We start from the raw sequence: 26,108 nt of genomic DNA on the forward strand, positions 1-26,108 counted from the left end.
ATATTCGATTCACCGAAAGTAACATTTGAATCACACGATTTACACTTTATAATACTGCTTAAAGTTGTAAACAGTGATGCAAATTCAATTATTCTGTATCCGCGCGGATTTATTATTATACCCTTAAAATAAATCGTTTTAAAGGCCAGAACCTTTTGCATCTTATTTCCAAGACTTTAAACTACTATTTAAAACGTAAAAAAAATCGATTTTTTGAAAATTTCACACTGTACTGACCCCTTAACGGCCTAGTCCGAGTCCGAGGAACGAGAATGCGGATTGTGGAATTTCGCTGTGGACACACACACACACGCCGTTTATGTACAATATAATTCCATGATTCACCCATTTTCATCGCTGTCTGCCATAATTTCGCGTTCGCGTAACGAGTCCACGCGGAGATAAGTGAATTCACACGGCAAAGGTTTTGGTTAAATCAGACGGGACGTTAACTGGAATGGAGGTCCACTGTAGCATAAAATATTTCGTGCAGTATATTACACCGGAATTAAATTGCTCCGATCAGGTGTTAATGCCCACGTGCTGGACCATGAAATCACAGTGCTTTATGCTGGCGTGTTCATCTGTCATTTGACTTCTATGCAAGTATTAGATTTGTCATATATATCTGCAAACAATATACGTGAAATCTTTTCAAAGTCACCGCTTTTTTTTTGTTCAAATGTCGATTTGAAAAATCGAAAGCTTCAAACATCATCGTGACTCGTCCGATTCAGAAACATAATGGAGACTGCAAGAACGGATCGACGGCTGAAGTACTCGAGGCACGAAAGGATAATGAGCGAGTGAAGTCCGTGTAACGCTGTTCCGTCGATAAAAGTAGGTTAATTAGTCGTCGCCATTGCGAGGCGTCCGATACGGTAAACAAAGCCGCGATGCCTGTCGAATAGTTTTCCAAGGAGCACCTTAATTTCTCTACACCCTCCCTCTTTATCCGCCGCTTGTATCGGCGTTGCGTTCTCGTTGTTCAACTCGTTGGCTTCGATCGGTTGTTATCGCAACACCTAGCCGCCAGCTATCCAGACGAAAATGGGCAAACGAGTTTCGCGCGAAAGCACGTATTACGAGTGGGTTGTTTGCACAGAGGTGAAGTCACGACTCGACGATGTTCTTTTTCCTCGGAGTGTTTGTAGAATTGCCAAGTCTAAGAGAGAGAGAGAGAGAGTTCCTCTTGGACTGTGAGATTTTTAGTTACTTTGAGCAACGGAGTGTCTACGACGAAATATTTGTCACTCTTGTCAGATTAGTTGTTAGCTCGATTAGTTGTCAGTCTTAACTATTAGCAGCCAGACCGTGAGATTTTTAGTTACTTTGAGCAACAGAGTGTCTACGACGAAATATTTGTCACTCTTCTCAGATTAGTTGTTAGCTCGATTAGTTGTCAGTTAGCTAGATTAGTTGTCAGTCTTAACTATTAGTCACTCTCGTCAGATTAGTTGTTAGCTCGATTAGTTGTCAGTCTTAACTATTAGCAGCCAGACCGTGAGATTTTTAGTTACTTTGAGCAACAGAGTGTCTACGACGAAATATTTGTCACTCTTGTCAGATTAGTTGTTAGCTCGATTAGTTGTCAGTCTTAACTATTAGTCACTCTCGTCAGATTAGTTGTTAGCTCGATTAGTTGTCAGTTAGCTGGATTAGTTGTCAGTCTTAACTATTAGCAACCACAACAGCAGAGATCTGACGCGACATCTGTTAATGAAACATTCCGCTCTTCGATGATCCGATTCTCCGACCGAGAACGAGAAGAAAGAGAGGAGAAAGAAGAAGATGCAATCGGATTGTCGTTTCGTGGGGAATTCTCTGGACGCGAGAAGTCGTTGGAACGTACAGGGTGGAAAGGAAAGTTTGTCCGTGGCTATCGTAGATAAATTCTACACCTTTGATTTGATGAAAATATATCAAAAAAACCTGTCTTGAATTTCAAGATCAAAATTTTTTTCGTTTACATTGAATTCTGCTCACCACGAAGGTAAAAATTTTTCTTAAAGAATTATCGGCCTTTTGAAAAAATGGCAAGAAAGCTTCCTTACCATTTCACACTGCGGACAGGTGCGTCCTAACAGCGACTTTATGATTCTGGACGCGTGAATCTAACGTCCACATTTCGAATAATATCAAGTTAACATTATCATTTGATTATTTAGACTCACACTAATGCCACAACAATTTGATAGATGAAATGTTAGTGAAACTATAGTCCAGAACCATAAAGTCGCTGTTAGAACGCACGCGGCTGCGGCAAGTTGATGTCGCGTTATTATATACGCAATAGTTTTAGTTTTATCATTTAACTATTTAGACTGACAGTGATGCTACAGCTACGATAAGTCAAATGTTAGTGAAACCTGATACGAAAATTACGTAAATATATACATCTGCGTGTCCAGAATCCAGAATCACAAGGTCGCTGTTAGGACGCACGCTTTCTTGCCAGTTTTTCAAAAGAACCTTCCTGAATGAAAGTGCAACGGAAAAAAGGAAAGTTTCGATCTTGAAATTCAAGGTCAAGGTCAGATTCTTAAATCGAAGGCGTAGAGTTTCATCTATGACAGCCACGGGCAAACTTTTCTTTCCACCCTATACGTTTCCACACAGTCGGGATCGAATCGTTCGAGTTGAAAGCGTTTCCCTGTTTCGCGACAGAGGGTGGGGGATGGGATCGTGAATTTGTCAGTCACCGTACCACGCGGAAATATTATGACAGAGGCCGCCGGAAACTCCCGCGATGTTCGTTATCGTTATAGCGCAGTTACTCAGAGAAAGAAGTCCAGCTGCATTTTCATCGCGGATTAAATCCACCCTCTCGGTCGACGTTGTTACGAGCGTGCACGTGCCTAATCAATTCGATACCGGCGCAACTGTCCTCTATTTGTCCAGAGATTCATCATTCGACCCGGATACTCTGGGGAAAATTGTATCGAATCGCCATCGGTTTCGGCCAGTCGTGCAAGGTCAAACGAAGGATCGAGCGGTTCTTTATTGACCTGTTGAACGATTGCGCTGATTTGTAAAACTGGGACTCTCGAAACGATTTCTTTATAGGTAGGAAATTCCTCGTTATCAAAAAAATAACTGATCCAAATTAACTCAAATTATTTTGTTCAGAATTGGATAAATAAAATAATGATAAGTAGCTGTATCACGAAACGTGCGTGCAATTGAAGAATAAGAACGGGGAAAAACAGGAAGCGTATTTCTTTTTAACGAAACGTCAAAATTTTGATTGACTTTGAATGAAATTAAATTTAAGTTCAAACATGATTACGTTCTAAAAATTATTTCTCTCAAATGTTGAAACGGATATATAATAATAATAAAAAAAATTGATTTATTTTAGTAAAAAGTGATTTTTGCCTCATCCTGTATGTGAACAAATATAGATTCCTTATCGTACCATACAGGCAATTTCTCACTCACCCACGTTTCGACTTCACTATCATTCTGAAATGCGCTAGTTCCACGAAATAATTCACTTCGTGCGATGGATCGAAACGACCTGATACCTCGCCGAGCGAATGATTAATGAAAGCTATTATAACAAGAACGCCAAGTGCAAGAACAGACAGATACGATGTTTGCAATTTTTGCAATGGAGGAGAAATGAGACGGAAAGAGAGAGAGAGAGAGAGAGAGAGATGAGACGCGCATGATCACTGGAAATGAAGTGTCGCGTTCGTAAGAGTAAGCTGTTTCGATAATTTCTACGCGGAAATGAAAAATTCACTCGTCGTATCGCCGCGCCTGCGTATTGTACGTCGTGGACCAATGAGTAGCGCGTCAGATAACTCAATTCTATCGACAGAAATGTCACGAGCTGCGTAGAATTATTGTCCGTGCATCCCGTAACCCGGCCGAGAGATCGTTCTCCCCTCTGTTTATAGTGGGAACTAGATTTCCATTTTGCAGATCGTTCGACCGAAGAGTTGCTGCTTCGCGAAGAATCGACTGAAGATTGAAAAACCTTGGCTCGTTGGCCAAAGTTCGCGAAGAATCGACAGCAGGAAGTTTCGAAATTTTGCTTCGAGTCACTTTGTACTTGGAGCGAGCTTGATTTTTGAAATTGAAATTGAAATCCTTGAAAAAAAAAAATGAAATATTAGAACTACGTAATATTAGATTTCGCTCATTCCAAAGGCAAGAAACTATAATCGATCGATCATTTATTTCTATTTCTCTCGGTGAAAATATTTCAAGAAGACTTCTTTTTTTTTTCTTTAATTTAATTTAATTATATTTCAGCTGGAGAAGCTCTTGTCATTAACAAGTTTAAACGGAAGAGGCCTTGAAATAAATCCAAAGCTGAGAGCTACCTGAAAAGGGATCCTTCCGATATTTTTTTCTTGGAACACTAGCTACAACTAAACTAACAATCCAACTAAGCGAACGACGTACCAAAGTATGAATCATCGATTTTGATGAAATTTGGCATAAATGTAGTTTTCAAAAAAATACTTGACCCGTGTTTTTTTCTTATCGGCAAACGTCGATGTCGAAGGGATTAAAATTACCCTCAAAGTTCGGGGTGCGGGAATTTTGTCAAATGCCTTTGCAACAATTATCGAAGATATCGTTTTTAATTGATAAATTGATGAAATTAGTGTTTTTTTAAAACAATATATTAAAAAAATATTCTTCTTCAGTATATTAATAAAAATATTTTTCATCAGTTTCTCCAGATAAATGTTAATAAAATTTCCTTGAATATTTGTTCACGAGATTTCACCATACGCTCAAACGCAAATTTCTGTATTACAAAACAACTCATTATTTTCAAATGTTTTTCGCTGAGAAAAGTGAGAAAGACCCTCTACGAATGATATCAGAAGAGAAATCAACCCGAGAAAGAAAACGGTCAGAAACTTTGAAACGAGATCCTCCCTTCGAATATTAATCGCGAATATACACGACGACTGCGCGCGCGAGAGAGAGAGAAAGAGAGAGAGAGAGAAAGACAGTATTTAAACGACTTTCTCGAAATTTCGAAGGAGCTCCTCCTTCGGTCGTTAGTATTCCGCCAAAGGAAACGGCGAATGAAATCCAATCCTGGAAAACCTCCTTTTATTACTCCCCCCCCCCCTTCCCTCTCTGAATGCTAATCACAAGTGGGAAAACGGGAGGTATACTCGACCAGCAATTACCCCGAAGAGGGGCGGAGAGGGGGTATCTCCTTAAATTTCATCGCCGTAGCGGCGGTGGCTCGCGAGTCAGCTTCAGAAGCTGACCGAACCGGTGAAATTGAACTCTGGTTATCTAGCTCTGGCCTTAATCTAAAGGATTATTACTTACTCCCTCTTATTATTCTGCCTTTCCTCGCGAGCACGAGAGAGAGAGAGAGAGAGAGAGAAAGATTGAGGAAAGGCACGGACATCTGGTCGGATCGGATCGTCGATCGATGATCGTTCCAGTTTCCAAAGACGTGACTGGATACGTTACCACAGACTGAATAACTCGCGTCTCCGTGACGTTCGAATGCACGCTGATCGATCGCTTGGTCGCCTGATGGGTTGGCTCGGTGGCTGCATTCTTCCGATCGGATCTCCCCTGAGGGATTCGCGGTCGAGTTTCTGATATCGAGGCAAGTGGATGTTGCTGTTTCTCGACTCGACTGACTCTCTCTCTCTCTCTCTCTCTTTCTCTCTTCCTTTCGGCCTTGCTTCTTCGCGCATCTGTCGCTGCTGCATCTCCTCGAAGGACGGAGCGTGTGGGGTGGAGGTAACCATTCTTTTCGCATGTGACGATCCTCCGCTGCTTCTCCGGCCAAATTGCGTCCTCGTTCCCTCGACGAAGTTTTCCCTCGACGGTCTTCGAGACGGCAGCGGAGGATCGCTCGACAACCAACGCGAAATTAACGATCGAAGGTTCGCTTCTTTTTTCTTCGAGCTCGAAGCTCGTGCTCTTCATCGTTTCGGAATCGTTGCTTCGACGGTAAGATCGATGAAGTTTGTTCGATGGTGGCACAGTTGAAACTCTCACTGTACTGTGAAGTTCAGACATACCCGAAAGCTGGTGACGTGTTTGATTTCAAGATTGTGCCAGCATACACCACAATCTAAATATTCTGACTACGTAAATTCATGTAAATTCAAATGGAAACAAAAAAGAGAAGAAGAGAATGAAAAGTGGAACGATGATTTAGCTGTGCAATTTCCAATCTTCCACGAAAGATGTTGTTTCGAGGAAATAAAAGAACGAAACGAACGGTTGGATGGAAGGAGAGAGACACACACAGGTAAGATAAAGAGAACTGGTTGAGAGAACTTTGAACTGGCGTGCTTTCTCGCCGCGTAATTGACACGTCGTAAAACCTGTACGCCGATAGGAACGGAATAATGATCCGGGAATTTACGAGTCTGTTTCCTCGAGCAGAGAGATACTTCGCAGAGGAATATCCGGCAAGAAGAGCAGACACGCTACAGCATTGTAGGAAATATCCAACAGATTTCTATTGGATATTTTTTTTTTATCTCTCTATCTGCGCTTGCCAATCAACCGAGAAACGTCTGCGAACGTCGTGGAACACAGATTTCATGCAACATTCAACGCAGGCACACCGTCGATGCATCGCGAAATGCAACCTGGTGGTTGCACTGTGATATAAAATACTGGTTCGTTAAGACGGGATTGCGAATGTTACCATTTCGACGTCGCACGCGCGTCGAAAATTTTAAATTTTAATTAGAATTTAGATCACGAATCAGTTTTCTCTCTCTCTCTCTCTTTTTTCGAGAATGCTGCAACTGCCTGAGTGCTTCGTTTCATTCAACCTCTTGCCACGCACGTCGAGGATATTTGGCCCAAATTTGCAATATTTTTTTCAATAGTTTTAAGTATATCGAAACGAATAATAAATTTATTATTACTCAGTAATTTCTATCCAGTGATGTACCGACGAAATTCAAAAAGTAGACGAATTATTGTATACGGTTTGGTCACTCGTTACGGTCCGCGAACCGGTTACTTAGCGCCAAGAGGTTAAACATTGTCCACGATGTGGTGGAGAGAGGACACGCTCTTTTTCCAACCCGCGCATTAACGGTAAAAAGAAGCAAAAGTATCGTTGCCTCTCTTGTAAATTGTGTAAAAAGCTTTCTCCCGTAAAAGTAGCGCAGCTCCAATCCTCTTTCTCTCTTAAATTACACATTGCGTTGAATATTTTCCTTTGAAGATGCTACACAGTTCTACGCGCTGCGAGTTGCTGTCTCCTTTTTCCTTTTCTGCGAGAACCGAGCTGGATTTTTGCAATCGCGGTCTGTCTGACGAAAATTCGAGACTCGAAGTGTCAATCCGCCCTTGTGAAACTTTCAAAGCTGCGACGTGTAAAGTACAATTAACGGGACTTGGCCAAAGCCCTCCGGATCTTTTCTAGACCAAGTGTGCTAATTGAGTTACCGCCGAGCGATACGAAAGCGTGCGGGCGAGGTGTTAAGCTGACTTGGAAACTTTTTTCCACCACTCCGTGCATCGATCGACCCTGCTTCAAAAATTCATCGAACCTCACTCGCGTCGGACATCGATCGGACCCGATAGCTTTAAAAATTTCAAATTCCTCGAGAAGCGAGGAATTACAGAGTCTACAGTTTGACGAGCCTAAAAATTACGAATACTTTGGAGGGCTAGTAAAAGAAAAGTACATATTCGATTGACATGAGCTTTCGTGGTTTATTTTAACACATTATGAACTGTAAAAAGCAACGTTAAAAAGGAAAAAAAGAGGGCTCTTATTTAACTTTTTAAGGGCATTCTTTTACATAACTATTTTTTACATTGCCTATCGGCGTGCATGATTCCAGCCAAACAGGATTGGTTGCAACAAAAAGGCAAAAAAAAGTTCAAAAGTATACAATATTCTCTAGGGATTGACGATCCAAGATTTTCATTTTTGTGTAGCTATTTGTTTTTGATGTATCGAATTTATGCCAAAAATTTCTACAGTTTTTTGTTTATATTTTTCGAAATTATTAAAAATTAAAAAACGCTCGATCGTCAATCCCTAGTAAATGTTAGACTAAAGACACGCACCAAGTTTCACAGTAATCGGTTGGTTAGATTCCGAGATATCTTGCACACCGTTTCTAAAAACCTAGTTTCGAGTCATTTTTGATACGTATCCTTTACTTATTTTTTTTACTTATATATCGCGGCTCACAGTTCTTACAATTCGCAACTAAACTGAATCCAAGTCCCCTAGTATTCGATTCACCAAAAGTAACATTTGAATCGCACGATTTACACTTTATAATACTGCTTAAAGTTGTAAACAGTGATACAAATTCAATTAATTTATTATACCCTTAAAATAAATCGTTTTAAAGGCCAGAACCTTTTGCATCTTATTTCCAAGACTTCAAAGGTTAAATTTATTTAAAGATAAAGAAAATAGATGTAATTTGATAAATTAATTTAAAACGAAACAAAAGAAACGGACTTTTCGAAAATTTCAAACTGTCCTGACGCCTTAAAATCGGGTTTGCCATTTTTTTACGATAGTGAAATTTTCGCTTAGGCATCGCGCTCGATTTTATCAGACGTGGGAAAGTCGACTGCACGGCGAAACGTCATTACCTCTCGGCGAGAAGTGAAGATTCTATTTCGCGCGTGCGAACCTCGATATCGTCGCGAAGTCTTATTCCTTTTCCTTCCTGATAATATTCTCTTCGTCGCGAACATCTCGTTAAAAATTTCGTCGCTCTACTATCACTTACAACTTCGTTACGAAGAGATCGAACAGCGATAAACTGTAGTACTGTAGTACTGCTTCTGGTAAACTTTGGCCCCAAGATCCCAAGGGGAAGTGTCGCTTGATTTAATAACGAGCCAGTTTCGTAACAAACGTTGTCTGTTTCTACTTCAAGTAGCTCGCGGCACCGCGACAACGTACGTGCACGTCCCTTTATTTTCGAAATTCAATAATAACACCGACATATCGTCTCTCGCCTCTCTTTTCAACCCGATTTAAATTCATGTCAAGCTTCTAACAGGTTTGCCCCGGACAGGCAAGACAACGGGGTATCGACGCTATCGATTCGGGAAATGAATGCGAGGCACTTCAAGGCATGATATCACGAATGATTTTTGTTATTGCTGTAGTCAAGGTTGTTCTATATAAAGGACCGATCCGTCCATTTATAGGATGATTCGAGAATACTTCAGTAAAAATGCATTGTGCCGGCGTGCTGCGCGGTCGATATACACCACTCGAACGGTTTCTCGGATAACGGTCGGGAATTCGCCGCATTCTGTAAATTTTCGATGGGATCTGGCGAGCTGGGGGGGGGGGGGGGGTTGAGGGGAGGCGGCGGAGGATAGATCGCAAGCGTCCTGGAAATTTACTTATGCATTCTGGCATTAATTTGACTTCGTTAGAACCGAGGCAGTTGCTCCTGGCAGACGTTTTCAAACATCGTAACATAGATTTTGTTTTTGTCATGCGATAAAACTGTCCTGGAATTTCCGAGTTTTCTCGAAACACGTCTCGTTCCGTGAAATTTTCTTCGTGGTTAAAATCGACGAAACGAATTTCCAATTGTTATTCCAAGCATCGTGTATTCTTAATTTTCTCAACATTACGTTTCAATGAATCAAATTGATTTATTTAAGCTTAATTATTGTCGACGATATTAATTCATCGCAATGAAAAACAAAGAAAATCAAGCCCATGACACAATAAGTGTTGTAGACGTGCGAGACAGAAGTTGCACGTTATTTATTTTATAAAAATTAATATATATAATATAAGATAAAAAAATTCGATAGTGAAAAGTTCAAAAGGCTCGAGGCACTTTTGTTTCTATCCTATTGATCCGGCTGAAGCGTTCGTGGAGAATTCGTGACGCGAGCGAGGAAGAGAAGATTCTATTAGAAATCGATTGATACACGCTGCAAGTAGTACGAATCTGTCGGCAGTCAGACAGCGTGTGGTCATCGTTATTAATTGAATCATTAATTAATTACGACAGTTTCGAGAGCCCAACAATATTCGCAATAATGTTATTGTTAACGTTAATATCAAAGTTCGTATATCAAATTACGTGGTATTTTATTCGAATCAAAAAGAGTATAAAATGATTTTGAAAGCTATTCACTCTGCATTATTTCTGGAATCGAAATAATAAAGTGATATTAAAATAATTCTATTAATCAAGTGGAATATAAAATTATTCGAAAGAACTATTTATTCGATCTTGGCGCAAAACGAAATTATTAATAATGAGATAACGTTAAAATGATTCTATTTTACTTTCTGAATGATGAGATAGAAAGAATGCTTGTCCGTGAGCAGGCAAGTGATGCTGGTCAATGATTAAACGACCGATCGATTTATTTGTCTATTACAGGGAATTTCTGCTTTTAATTTCGCGGAATTTGCATTTTAACAAGCGAGAATTCTTAGAACCGGCCAATTATCCGGTGGTAAATATTTTCTCGTTAAGCAGAATTGCTTGAAATTAAAATTGAAAATTCCCTTGCACGTCGTAAGCCGCCATCGAGACCGCTGCAGCGTTTTCGTAAAACAATGCCGCTTTGTTATACCGCTGGTTCGTTTTAAACAGATTTCAACAGGATCACCGTCATTTTTAATACGAAATCCCATTAACCAGTTAAACCTGGTATTTAAAGGATATTTCATTCCGGAAAATATTCCGCCATTCCACGTATCGACGTATCGCATTACAACGCAAATTCTATACCGCGTGTTACAAAAGATTACCGTTTCGTCACGTCTGCTAATCCTATTTCGCGCGTTACGAAAAAAAAAAAAAAAAAAAAGAAAGAAAGAAAACACGCCAGCACACATTTCATGTTTCTCGTCGATTATTCGGCCGTGAGAGTGAACGAAGAACGGGAGATGAAAATTTTGTAAACGGGCTTTTTGTTTTCGAGGGAATTAATGAAACAAACAATCAAATGAAAAAACGACGATGAACTCGGCGACGAGCGAAAAAAATATTAATAAATTTCGCGAGAAAAAAAGAAAAAAAGATGAGAGAACAACGAAACGTTATATTGGGAAATGTTATTGAAATATTCGCGTTAACGGAAACAAAAAAAAAAAAAAAAAAGAAAAGAAATTAAAACACTGAACAACGTCTGAAATAACTGGTCGAAGCTGGTATGCGACGGGAGATATACTCGATTCGCAGAGCTGCGGAAAAATTTGAGAAATTCGTTCAAGGCGAGTCTTCGTTCGAGCGACTCTCTCGTTCGCGAAATTTCTCGAAATATCTCGAGGAGAAAAGAATTTGTTCTCGGTGGCAAATATTTTTCGAGAGCAACGAAATGGAACAGAGGTTACTCCGCAATTTCAATGCACGATCGGCAGCGGCGAAATGGGACGCAATTTTTTTTTCGAAACTCGATCCTCGCGGAACGCTCTGCGTTTCTAACGTTGGAATTCAATTATTTCCGCCACGGCGGCGAGCAGCCCTTAGCTACGGGGGAAAATGGAGAATAATACAATTAAGTACGAGGCTATTTTTTTTCGTTTCGTGTTAAATCGATAAAAATGCAAATATCTCCCGACCGAGCTGAAAGTCGGAGTTAAATTAAACATTAAAAATTAGAAAAATATTATGATATTAGCACGATGAAAGTAAAAATAAACGAAACAACGTATAACGGTATAGATAAAAGAAATGTGACGTTTCATTAACTAGAATTCACGATGAACGAACGTTGCAAACAACCTCCACTTTTCGTAAAATAATTTTCCAACAGCCCTCTTTGTAAGAGGCGACTGATCTAGTTCCATTTATTAACAGATTAATTGACCTATTTCGTACGTGCGCCGATAGAATTAACGCCACAGTTACTACGTACGATTCGCCGGCAAACTAATTGCTTTTTTACTCTTTTTTTTCTCCCTCCCCCTCCTTTAACGTCGTCAGAGAAGAAAAATGATAGAAACGAAAAAAAAAAAAAAAAAAAAAGAAGAAAGAAACCAAGCCAAAGACCATCGTAAATCTTGGAAAATTAGTTTTACATCTCGATCGAGAAGTTTCCCCCTTTGATTCGAATCTCTTCGCAATTTTCCTCGCCACGTGAACTCGGCTCGGCAGCCGAGAGAGCTCTTGGAAAAAAGTTTCCAATCGAGGAGAGGCCAGGTACCGAATTAACTGGCAATTTCTGATCCATCGACTGACATCTTCCCTTCCCCCTAACCAGGAAGAGAACTACGCTTCCTCCCGAACGCGGTCGTTACGAAGTTTCCCCAGTTTGGCTCGGCCGACATTTTATTTCGTTGGATCGGCTTGGCCGGATCGTCGATCGACCGTTGAATCGAGCACGGTTTTTCGGGCAACTCGATGACGATGCTCGTTTTCGTCGAAATAGAAATCACCTGGTACCTGCGGAGGCAGTCGAAAAGTCGTCGAGTTCAGATTTATGACCGATTCGAGAAGAGATTTCTAGTTATTACGTTTATTGTCTTCTTTATCGTACGTCGTTGGAAAATCAAATCGAATTCCTGCGCAAGATGTTCGGTTTCATCGTTTTCGGCGAAACTTTCTCGTTTTCTAGAAATATCACCGACGATTTTTGGTAACTAAATAATTCCTTCTGTAGGTGATACAACAATACAAACTTCAACCTACGTGATTTGAAAATAATATAAATAAAAATAATATAACAAACAATATGAATAAATATAAATATGAAGTCATAAATTTGTATTGTAAATGTAACGTAAATGTTAATTTAGAAATTAACGGATACCGAAGAAGTTAGAAGAATACGAAAGGCGATGGCAAAAGATATTAATAGCTCTCGCTAGATTCTGATACCACACTCGCTATAATTTTTATATTTTCTCAAGGTCTGTACACTCTCACGACTCGTTACTCTCTGATTCTGTATGATTCCGAGAACTGAAAATACGTATATCTTCTGGATATTATCTGGCCAACAGGTTTGCGTCTTTTATTCAAAAAAAAAAGTGTCGTCGCTTGAGGCTGTCGTTCGTGATTCGACGTCGAAATATTCGTTCTCGACTGACAGGGTCCGGGGCAGCCAAGGCCAAACACAGAAGGCTCTTCACCGATTCCAATTGCGATTCGCGTGCGCGCCTTTGCCGCCACATGCCAGCGGATTTATTCGCAGAGAGAGAGAGAGAGAGAGAGAGAGAGAGAGAGAGAGAGAGAGAGCGAAATGAGATCTGTTTCCAAGGCGTAGATTCTTTGCCTCCTTGGTCAAAGGAAAAATTAAATCTGCGGCCGGCTCTCCTCTCCTCCAGCCTTCGTCTCTGCCTTTCAATTACACACTTCAAAGCTCCACAGCCACGGATAAATAGGGCGACTTCTATTGTGGAAAAGCGAACGCTGTTTCATCGTGTTTCATCTCGGCTGATCCGATCCCCCTACGAGAGGGGGCAACATCTCGTTTATTTGCGGATGCTCGATTGTCAGGGGAGAAACGGCGAGACTTCTCCAAGATCTCCACCGTAATCTAACACTCGAGGGCTGAATTCTTCGTGTCGAGTTGTTATCGCTCGTGCCGATCGTCGACACTTTTTTTGAATACTCTACTATGAGAAAAACGAACGACGAACACTTCTTCGATCCTTTCCTCGGTTTCTCAATTCGGTAAACTATAGGATACAGGTTTAGGTTAGGTTAGGTTAGGTTAGGTTTAGGTTAGGTTTCTTTCAGTCTCGAGTGAAGTGGAGCTTCGAATAAAAAGACGTCGTTTACAATAGAGGCGACTGTGTTTAAATCGTTTCTATTTAGTATGTTATTATGTTTATTGTATGTTATTACTATATAGTATGTTATTATGTTTATAGTATGTTATTATTATTATATAGTATGTTATTACGTTTCCATTTATTACTATATAGTATGTTATCTGTGTGTTATTATTTTTTTATTTATGGAAAAATAATGTAAAAACAATGGAGTTATAAATTATAAAAACAAAAAATAGTTTAATTTATTATAGTTTCTATATAATAATAAATTTATTATGTTTTTATTTATTTATGGATATGGTTATAAGTTAATAAATTATAGAAACAGAAAATAGTTTCTATTTATTATTATGTATTTACGGAAAAATAAATAAAAAACCATAAAGTTATAAATAAATAAATTATAAAAGCAGAAAATAATTTCTATTTGTTATTATATAGTTTCTACATATTATTATGTTTCTATTTATTTACGGAAAAATAAATAGAAAACCATAAAGTTATAAATAAATTATAAAAACAGAAAATAGTTTCTATTTGTTATTATATAGTTTCCACATATTATTACGTTTTTATTTATTTATGGAAGGAATGTCCTCGACGAGACAATCGATACGGACGCTTGTCACTAATTGATTTTATAATTACGTGTATCGTGTCCGATGGATACTGTGTCGTCGCTATCGTAATCGTTTTGCAGCATTTTTGCTTTTCGTTTATCGCCCTGATCTGAACACCGCGTTGCACGAATTATCGCAGTATGAAATCTAGCAGTCCAAATGTAAAAAACGTATCGGATTTCTTTTTTTTTTTTTTTTTTCTTTTTCCTTCACACAAGCAGAGTTCCACGGGCTTTTCAACCTTCCTTGGGAATAATTTCCAAAGCACGTTGCAAAGTGCGGGACGACTCTGAAGAGGAGGATCGACGATAGGATCGACCGAGAGATCGGGGAGCGATGGTCGTGCACAGCAGGGTAGAAGTAGCAGAGTGGGAGGAACAAAGCGCGCCAGTGACAATGGGCCGTCTATAGTCAGACGCGCTTTGCATCTGCTATAACAGCCCCTATTCTTCTCGGCAACTTCAGATACGCGCATTATTTGGAAAATAGCCCGGCGAAAGTTGCCCGGCTTAATAATACCTTAAAAAGACACTCGGACGTTTAGCGATTCCAGCGGCGTTTCGTTCGATATCTTCGTTTAGCGAAAGACGCGGCCGACATTCTTTTTCGTAAATGTGCGAAAGATATACTTCTAAATGGAAAGTATATTTGTATATTTATATAATAAATATCATTAAATGTAATAAATATTTTTTCTAAATGAATTTGAAACACGAACTATATTTCCAGTATTGTTCGCTACATCATTTGATTGTAAAGAAATTTAACGTTTCAACATTTCGTTCAGAGTGAATACGTTCTCAATTGTTTGAAATTTAACACGTACACAGTTTTCAACTAAACAAAGCAACAAATTACAACAGAGCGATAATCAAACGATTGTAATTAATCTAAATTTGTCGAGAATTGAAATTCCTATAAAAGTAGTTGTTAATCAATAATTAAATGGGTACAATTTCATCAATATTAAATTAACAATACGCAGTATAGTATGATTCTATAATATCGTATCAATACATATTGGATATGTATTTGTTATTGAATATAAAATTTGCCTAACTTTGACCGAAACGATCATAGTGTGTCGAAGTATCAGTGTCATATACTGCTTGTTTTGTTTCACGTCTCAATTTCAAGAATTGGTGGGGATAGTGACGGACGCTTAAGTGGGCACTATTGTGCAGAAATATTGATATAAAACAGAAATAACTTTTGCAAACACATGTTTCCTAAATTTTCTGTTATTTCATTTGGAAATGTAATCAATGTAATTAACCTACCAAGAAAGAAAATAAAAAAGATTGAAAATGAACAAGTTATTCAACTTTCTCAAACTCTTCAGTTTTCCTGTGGCCACCTTGTATATATATATTGTATCCTTCTATTATATTTATAATATTATATATTTAATATATATTTAACAATAGCTGGCGATAACTAGTTAAACTTAATTTCCAAAAATTTTGCACTGAGAAATACGAGACATGTTTTTGGCTTGGTTTGTAGGAGCAAAGTGGCGGCCGCGCTTTTGAACAAGCATCTGCAGATCAACGGGATTTCGGCGGGTCTGGCCACGCTGCCCACCGTGGATCAATCGTCGCCGGATCCACAGCCCGAGGATCCACCGATCACCAACAGCAGCAAAATGAGGAGGGAACGAAAGGCTGCGAGAACACTGGGGATCATCATGTCGGCGTTTCTGGCCTGCTGGCTTCCCTTCTTTCTCTGGTGAGTCTTTCGTTCGTCCTTGAACGCTTGAGAAATTGCCAAAAATTCCCGGACGCTCGTCAACACGTGACGTCATGTCGTCGCGTGACAAATCTTTGTTATCGCATTCGGCGAACATGATAGAACCAGGCAAATTTAATAAAAAAAAATGAATGAAATTTCCAGATGATTTTCGTGACAAACAAAAAAAATTTGATTGTCCTTTTGATATTTATCGAGTGTAAATGCGTTTAATAAACAGGATGGAATACGATGCTTTAAATTGGAAATTTCAAGGCAGTGGGAGTGATATCAAATCACGTTCAATCAGACATTTGCGCAAGTGTATAATTTAATTAATAAAATCAAATACCGTATAGTTCGTTTCGATTGGGTTTTTTTTTTTTCGTTTTACTGAAATTTCATCGTCATCGTTCATCCCCGTATATTTGTATTTATTAATTAATTTTTCGAGAGCGAATTTTTAGAAGCAGTAATTGACAAACATATTTCGAGCTTAAATTTGTATCGCTCACGGAACTTTCAATTATCTTTCGAATATATTTTGAAGGTTATCGTAAAATTTAGATTCGTGCAGGATCTAGAATAGAATCTTCGAAGAATTTCTTTTTAAACATACAAAATCCTTATCGAAAATACCGTGCAGAAAATAGTGATATACTGTCTGATTTTTGAACATTTTTCAAGTGGCAGGAAGCCGCGGCTTCCTTATTATTTCTAATCGAGTTAAGTTCGTTTTAACGAGATCTAGGAGAACACAATCCAAGTTTAAGCGACTTCTTGGTAATTAGGAAAACTCGTTTGAATATATTAAAACGCGTGGAACGAGCGCGATTAAACGTGGCTTTTAACGACTTCGAAACTAGCTCCGCCAAATTAACCGGAATGCGATCGACGACAGTCTCTTCTCTCTTTCCCTCAACGCTTTGAAAAATTACATTTTGTCCAAAAGAGCGTAAAGTAACAGAAACACATCGTACGAAATAATTAATAAAATTAACATTATACGGTCTGTTCGTTCAGAATATTCCCAAGGAAATAAAATTTAATTAAAAATGTCCGGGTATAAACGTGACAGGTGCATCGCAATTTTTCACGAGGTGAGAATTCTTCTTTCTTCTTTTTCTCTTTTGTAATGAAATAATAGCTTTCCAATGATAAATTATTCGAACGAATATACGTTTCACGTGCACGTGGAAATAAATAACGAGTCGTTGAGCCGTTAAAAGCGAACGTGTCACCGTGTATGTCAATGGATCTTTTCGAACGATAATAAACTCCGTCGGTGATAATCATTTGCAGAACTTTACTCACAGAGATAAGCGCGAAACCTTTGGCACGTGAAATTCAGTTTTCGGCTCTTTAATGTCGCGGCAAACGAGCTCGTTGTTCAAGCTCGTATCAATCGAGCAAATTCGCCGCCAATTTCGAAGTGAATTTTCATCTGCCTCGCCGACGCGACCGGAGATTCAAGCACGAGAGCTCTCTTGCACAAACTGTACAATGGTTTGTAGATTGGAAATTTTCAGAGAAAGTGTAAACGTACGCGTAAGCTCACTGATATTATCGTGCGAACAAAGCTGAATCGCCAGTCGTTAATATTTGTGACATTTTTAACGATGGATCTTTTTCAATAGTCTTCGCGTGTCTCCACTCGATTTCTTCGATATTAAAAAAGTTTTGGAGAGAGCAGGACAAATAATAGGGAACAATTCAGCTAACGTATCCAATTTTTACTTGCTATTGATATAAGAAACTTGGCGTTCGGCTTGTTGGAAATACGGTATCTTTTTTATTCACTCGAATATCGTCATTTAACGATTACGTTTAATTTTTTAGTCGAAAGCATTCCGGCGTGGTAGAAGAAACAATCGAACTTCTTTAATTAAATATTTGCAATCGCTATGTTTCTGCAGGTGCCTTCGTTTATTGATTCACGATACAAACGTGGATTTTCTCTTTTACCACGAATTTCTACGAAATTTTATTCCTCTGTCAATTTTCTTTCTTTGTCGATAGCTAACTGTAATGGGTGGAGAGAAAAGTTTGTCCGTGGCATAGATGAATTCTATACCTTCGATTTGATGAAAAGACATCTAAAAAACCTGTCGAAAAATTGACTTCGATCTTGAATTTCAAAGTCAAAATTTGTTTCTTTTTCTTTTTTGCATCGTATTATTCTACTCATCACGAAGATAAAACTTTTTTAATTAGACTAATAGTTCTTTTGAAAGATGGCAAAAAAGATTCTTCATCATTTAATAATGCGTTCTAACAGCGACTTTATGGTTCTAGACGCGTGGATGTCTATGTTACGTAATGTTTATACTTCGGATAATGTTAACGGTTAGTCGTTTGATTACTCAGACATTGATGCTACAATTATGACAAATGTTAGTGAAACCTAATATGATTTTATTATGTAAAAATAAAGTCGCTGTTAGCACGCGCGTACCTCTAGTGTTAAATGATTAAGAAACTTTGATCTTAAACTTCAAGCTCAAAATTTCTTTTTTTTTTTTGCATCGTATTATTCTACTCGTCACGAAGATAAAACGTTTTCAATTAGACTAATAGTTCTTTTGAAAGATGGCAAAAAAGATTCTTCATCATTTAACAGTGCGTTCTAACAGCGACTTTATGGTTCTGGACGCGTGGATGTCTATGTTACGTAATGTTTATATTTCGGATATTATTAACGATTAGTCATTTGATTACTCAGACTCACATTGATGCTACAACTATGACAAATGTTAGTAAAACCTAATACGATTTTATTATGTAAAAATAAAGTTGCTGTTAGCACGCGCGTATCCCTAGTGTTAAATGACTAAGAAACTTTGTTCAAAAGAACTATCAGGTTCCTTGGGAAAGTTTCACCTTTGTGATAAGAAGAAGAAATTCTTTTTTCACCTTGAAATTCAAGATTAAGGTCAATTTTGCAGATACTTTTACACGTATCCTCATCGAACTGAAGATGATTGTAGAATTCAACTGTGAAAGATACGCAAAAACAAATTCACGCAGACTGTTCGTCGTTTGTCGAGAATCAACAAACTCCGCGATTCGGAGAAAGGTCGGTAGCAGGTCAATAATCAACGGAACTCGATTTGCTTTTACAATTCAAACTTTATCATTCTCCTCTGAAATTGAAAGATCTCCTCCTCGAGGCCGCTCCGTGGAAATTTCAGTACCGGCCTTTAAACTCTCGCTCGAACGCCATAAAGGCCACTTTTAAAATAGCGGGACGAGGGTGGAAAGTAGGTCCTACCGGTTCACTGGAATTTCGATGGGCCCATCGCGCGCTCGAGTGCTTTCGATATTGCGGCGGATCCGAAAATTCCTAAGGGCATGGGTGTAGCATGACCGCTGGTGGCTCGGGCCTGTGTCGGACACCGAGGCTTGGTAGGGCTCGATCGATAGTGTCTCGAGGGCGAAAGAAGCCAGCATGCTGCCTCTTACCGCGATCTCAAGGTGGTTTGCACAAGACTCCGGACTCTAGTCGTTGAACACAGAATTGCAGACAGTCCCCCCACGTTTCGTGATATTGCGATTGCTCCGCGCCACGACCGTACTAACCAGCTGATTCGCTTTCGCCTAATTGGTCCTGATGCCTCTTTCATTTTCCCCATTTTCCGCGCGGAATTTTTCGTCAGATTCGGACGATTTTCGAACGAAGATCTGCTTGTAACAAAATTTTGCGAATATAAACAGCATGCTCTTTAACCCTCCGACTATTGAAGCTAAGGCTCCGGTGCTGGGTCATTTTGTCCTCATATCCTACTAATACATATTTAGGGTTGTCCGGACGGCTCACCGATACTGTACATAGTGTGACGGTTGCTCGAGACCGAGGTCCTCACTGATATTGTATCAACACAGTGACAGACACCCGACTCATATAGGAACATGTAGGAGTATAAGGAACAAATAGTAGTCATATGAATAACATTTAGTAACATATTTACTATACATTTATGTCATTTACTGTCAGGAACGTCTTGTGCAAATTGAGCGAAAGAAGACAAAGAGAAATTGCTCGTTGGCAATGAAGACATTGCGTCAACAAATAGAAACAACGGAAAAAAGTAATAAAAAGAACAAAAATAATAATAAAAACAGTAAATTAATAATAAAAATAGTAAAATATTAAAATAGTGCTAAAAACTAAAATCTGAATAGTAAATACAAAAATAATATAATACTAAAGTACTAAATACTAAATAATAAAATACTAAATACAAAAATAGTATAAAATACTAAATACTAAATACTAAAATACTAAAACAATAATGAAAACACTAAAATATGAAATAAACTTTGAAATAAAAAATTACTCCGATTTGCTGCACACGTCTTTCTTCCTCAGAACGTTACCAGAAACTGATTTTTTTCGTCTTTAGTTATCGTTACTTAGGCAATTTGGCAAACACATGGCGCACAGTCACATGATGTTCGTGCGTTAGTGCGATCACTAACTTCCATAACTAACACAAACAACTCCCAGCACAGGTCAAAACTGTGACTCCGGCACAGGAGGCGGACGGTTAATCTGTAGAATATCATGTTTCGCCGATAGATATTTCTAAATTACATTTTACAGAAAATCGAGCTGGACTTATGATTTAATTGAATTCTCGAGTGAATAGTCCGCAAACTATTTGCGAGACTATTCGGACAATTTTGGACGAAGATTTGTTCACAACGAAGCCTCGCGAGTATATGTGTTTGCTGGACTAACAACGAGCAGTTTAATTAGATGTAACGGAATATTATGTTTCTTCGATAGATATTCCCAGACGGCGTTTTCCAGAAAATTACAGAAAATTGCAGAAAATCAAGCTGGACTTTAATTGAATTCTCGAGTGGACAGTCTGCAAACTATTTGCAATACTGGATCAGAGACAATACTGGATCTTTCAATAAAAATGAGGAATATTCATAACGAATTCTCGCGAGCATAACATCCTCTCTAATTTGTAGAATATTATGTTTCTTCGATAGATATTTCCGTTTTCAGAAATCCTGGACTTTTGATTTCTCTAGTGGACGATCGAATGGAAATTTCTCCGCGAATTAATAACTTCGAGCTTGTCGTTGACCTCTTGACGTGCCACGAACGTCAAGAACGTTTTGTCTCAAAGTTTTAAGTATATTTAAGGAGGTATTCTAGTGTGAACTTTTGAAAAAATAGACTTTTTTTTGCATATTCTTAAAGGATAATTTCAAAAATAAATCTCTGTAACCCTACATGTGAATTCCTAAAATTAACGAAGTTATGGTTGTTTGAAGGACGCGACAACCAGCGTCATTGTTACCGCAATACTAAACTTTAAAGGCATTTTTCTAGAAACTATGTTTTTCAGAACGATGTCCATGATATCTCAAAATCTACTTGATCAATTGACTCAAAATTTTAAGTACGCATTTAGTACATGTGTGACTATAGCCTTTACCAAAATCAACCAAAAAATTTTATTTTTTATATTTTTTTAGGCTTCTGAAGTTTAACAAAAACATGCAAAATTCAAAGTATCGCCACTTTTTTAATTACCGACTTTTTCCTTTTGTTTTGGTACCTGTTATAGCAAAACTCATACTTAAGGAACATTCACGTTCTTTTATTTCCGACAAGCAGAATGGCCTGAGACGACCTTTTTCAAAAGCGACTATGTTTGAGAGTATGCAGTGTCACTAATTTTAATTCTTTTTGTCCCAAAAAATTTTAAAACGTCGTTGAAATACGTACAAATAAACCTTGTCAATTTGACTGTAAAAGGTATAATAGTTTCTTTGCAAAAAATTCCCTAACAAAAAGTCAAAAAACCACGCACTTCACGCTAGAATTGTACACTAGAATTTCACAACCCCTTCAGTAAAGCAAAATAGGCAAAACAAATAATAAATTTATTACTTCTCAATAATTTCTATCCAGCGATGTCGTACCTACGAGTTCAAAAGAAAAAGAAAGCGACGAATTATTGTACACGGTTCTGGTCGCTCGTTATGGTCCGCAATCAGTTGCTAGCGCAAGTGGTTAACCTCCTGCGCTGGAATGACGTGCCACGCGCGTCGAGAATGTTCTGTTCCAAAATTGCAATATTTTCTCAGTTCTAAGTATATTTAAGTAGAACCCAGGCAAAACAAATAATAAATAAATTTATTACTTCCCAATAATTTCTATCCAGTGATATCATACCGACGAGTTCAAAAAGAAAGCCACGGATTATTGTATACGATTTGGTCACTCGTTATGGTCCGCAATCGGTGTGGTTAACCTGTTGCGCTGGAATTTGCCCCAAAATTGCAATATTTTCTTAGTCTTACGTATATTTAAATATAACCCAGGCAAAACAAGTAATAAATTTATTACTTCTTAGTCATTTCTATCTATCTACAGTGATATCATACCGGCGAGTTCGAAAAGAAAGCGACGAATTGTTGTACACGGTTTTGGTCGCTCGTTATGGCCAGCGTAATTGGTCAAAAAAAACTAGATGCTCGATTTTTCTCGTCCAATTAGCTCTTGCGACGGATTAATGTTACTGCCGAGTAACATTTCCCTCCATCGACCGCCTCTCTCCGCCCACATCCATTCATTGTCCGATATACTCGATATTCTAGATCACGAAGCCACACACAAGCGGCGAGTGTATCGTCGGGGCCCGAGTGTATCTCGGTTCAAGAAGCGTCACGTCAACCGTACGTCGAGCGCGTACGTCAGGAATAATTTCTGCAGCGCGCATACCAGCCACGTCTACACGGTACAATTTAGCGGCTGTGCAATGCCGGAAATGTCCCAGCAATTCTGACAAATGTATTCTGGCCTGTTATCACGGGACAGGGGAGCGCCGTGGCTGCATACCAGCCTCCCCACATCTCGCCATCCCTTTGTTTATCGAATTTTCATTTGAAAGCGCCATTGTTGCGCCTGTTTCCGCTCTCCCCGTGCAACGATGTTCGGGGTTTGCCGGCGTAGCTTTTAATAGAGAGAATGGGATAGAGAGAGAGAGAGAGAGAGAGAGAGGGGGGGAAGACTATTCCTGGAACGAGCGTAATAGAAGCGAATGACTGGATGTTTCGATGGAACGATCGTTTAAAGCTTGATTCATCATTAGGCAGGGTTCAATGTAGGGTTAATAGGGTCCACCGATTTTCTGCAGTGGTGGAGATCAGTGTTCTCATTGCGTCGTTCTCGGTACGTACGGGTTTTTTCTTGATTGCACGTTCTTTCTCGTTGTAATTGATAAACACGCGTCAGAGAACTAATTTCTCTTTCAAATTGGAATAATTTCACGTAGAACGTCTCACGCGAATGGATTGGACTACAGTTAAAGCGGTGATTGAATGAATTTAATACTAGAACTATGATTAAAGCATAAAATTTCTATCAGAGACATTGAAGTCAAAAAAAAAAAAAAAAAAATTAAAAAATTAAAAAAAATAGAGAAACTTTATAATACAATGACGGATTCCACGAGCTTCTATTTGTATATTTTCTCACGTCTATAGAATATCTAACAAAATATTATAATAATATAATATAATATAATATAATATTATAATATTAGATATAATATGTATAATATAATATTACAGATTATTATTTAATGATATACTATAATGTTATGCTACAATATATTACGATAATCTAACAAATTACAATCTAATAAATTATAATAATCTAACAATAAATTGATCATTTTCACCAGTTTGGTACTGCCAGTGTTAATTCGCTTCGAATTACGAAAGATCCAAGCTGATTTTGGAAGTGTCTTTGACAGAAAAAACAAATGTTTCGTCGTTAATTACCGAACAACCAATCAGGTTTCGAATCGCTCCGCGTCGCAACGAAACACGACAGAGCATTTTCGATTATCGGGCCGGGCTATTTTTAACATTCTTGTTAAGACCCCCTAAGTTCAAAGCAATCAAAGCGGTAATTCATGTCCGGCTGAGCGCAATAGCAGCGGCTCTATTCTCAATTTATTGCCAATGAATATTCGATTGCAGCATCGATCGATACCTTCGGCGAATTGATTGGATCAAACGTGGTCATGCGAACGGGCAATCTCTTAAAAAGCAATTACCCACGGTATTTAGAAGATATTTCTTTCTCCTTTTTTTTCTTTTCTTCTTCTTAATCGAGAAAAACTAGCGAGATGGTAGAATAATGGTCCCTCGATTAACACCTGCAGCGAATTTTCTCGATGAATCATCGTCTGGTCTTACTTGATCGAAAAAACGGTGCCTAGGACATCCAAAGTCGAAAGAAAAAGTAACAATGTGAGATAAACTCAGTTTAAACCAATTGACTGATCGAACAGTTTCGTCTTTCTCTCGAAATCTCGCGCGTTAAACTCCTTCCGTCACTCCGAAAACACATCCTCTCCCACGAAATCCCGTGTAAATGAAGAAACAAAAGGCACAACCAGCGCTCGGCACGAAAATATTCACCGTTTCGGAAAATTGCGCGCGCATTAACGCAGCCGTCCGATGTGCCGCGATGTGACACTGGAGGCTAATATCCAAAGTTCATTTAGTATGCATGGAATTAACCGTGCCACGCGCGCTGAATACGTTGGCTTTTGTCACGAGCAACGAGTCGCATTGAATATTTCCCGCAGCCAGTAACGCAGGGAGTAACCGGCCATCCTATCTGTTTCCACGTTTCAACAATTTTTTCCCATCTTTCTTTACATTTTCTTCTTTTCATTTTCTTCTTCTGCCTCTGTTCAGAATCCACGTGTGTACGTACTGTTTCTTCTCCAATCTTTCCGATGATCTCGATTCCTGGCTGGAATCCCACGGAAACGCGGACGTGGCTGCGGATTTGTCATCTCATGGAATCCGATAGCTCGGTGACCAGACGGGTCACCAGGTTAATCCTGTCGATAACGATTATCAGCCACGAGCTAACGGCCCGTGTCACAGCTACGAACATCGCTCTCGTGACGTCGTTATAGTTATAGTTCGGCGACACGTGTTCGTTGCCTTGGCTTCTGTGACAAAGCCATTGGCGACACGTTCCATGCAGAAAAATATTTTTCGCCACCTAACGTGGCACAGTATCGAAAGGCCAGTAACTGGTAAGGATATTTCTTTCAAGGTCATTCTTTTCACACAATTGTATACATATATTTTTATTATATCGCGTAGTTCGTAAAGATACGTGAAAAACATGAGCTTGAAAATTTAAGTTTCACATACTAATTTCTCGGCCCGTGTTTGTTAGAAAGTTTTTTCACGTTTCGGCGAGTACTAGCGAGTACTGTCCTAGAAGCTACGAATCCTTTTTTTCTTCTATTCACTGTATATTGTATATTTCGCTGGTCGTTTGATTCAAATGGACACGAATAAAATTTGTGAAAACGTAGTTCGCGGCGTATCAGATCGGCGTGTGTGACACCGGTACAAATGGTGTTTCATTTATTTGTTCGTACCGTTACATGTAACGATGAAGTAATGGGGCCATTTAAAATGTTTGCGCTTGGTAAGCTCGTCATTTGCTATCGACGTATCCGCAGTAGCGCAAATGCAAAATTCTGCAGTGCTACGTTCGTATAAACTGATCTTCGTTTGGTCTCCATAGGTGAATTTGTCAGTGGTTAAATAAAACGTTTAGGAAACATTCAGAGGTTGAGAAAATTCGCAACTATGAAGTTATTGAAGGAACAATTTGCAACGAAATTAAACCTAAAGATTTAGGTTAAACTGAGTAAACAAAGAAATATTAACTTTCTCTAGATCTGCATACTTTCACCACTCGCTATCCTCAAACCTCTGTCCTCATGTGCATTTTACACAGTCACGCACACACAATCAGACGTTTGTACATAGTGGGCCGAAAGTTTCTCCCCACCTATTATTTTTAATAAAATATCAAAATATAAGAAACAACTAATTTTATTAATTTTATACGGTAGGAAAATTACGGATTTTCCTTGACTTCAATAAACGCGATGACAAACACCAATACCATCAAAAAGCACGAAGTCATACAAATGATTTAGGAATACACCGAACTTACCGTACTTACCGAACTTGCCGAACAA

The 26,108-nt window shown here is 38.7% G+C and overlaps 1 protein-coding gene across 1 annotated transcript in view; it reads left to right on the forward strand.

Annotated features, from left to right (window-relative positions):
• Window positions 1-26,108, forward strand: part of LOC122538096 (octopamine receptor beta-1R-like) — a 102,223-nt gene that overhangs the window by 64,544 nt on the left and 11,571 nt on the right. Inside the window, exon 3 of the mRNA XM_043671861.1 lies at window positions 15,832-16,053. Within this exon, the coding sequence (XP_043527796.1) occupies window positions 15,832-16,053 (222 nt within the window). The remainder of the gene's footprint in view (window positions 1-15,831; window positions 16,054-26,108) is intronic.

The sequence above is a fragment of the Frieseomelitta varia genome, unplaced genomic scaffold (genome assembly GCF_011392965.1).
Source record: "Frieseomelitta varia isolate USP_RPSP 00005682 unplaced genomic scaffold, Fvar_1.2 scaffold_961, whole genome shotgun sequence".
NCBI lineage: Eukaryota > Metazoa > Arthropoda > Insecta > Hymenoptera > Apidae > Frieseomelitta > Frieseomelitta varia.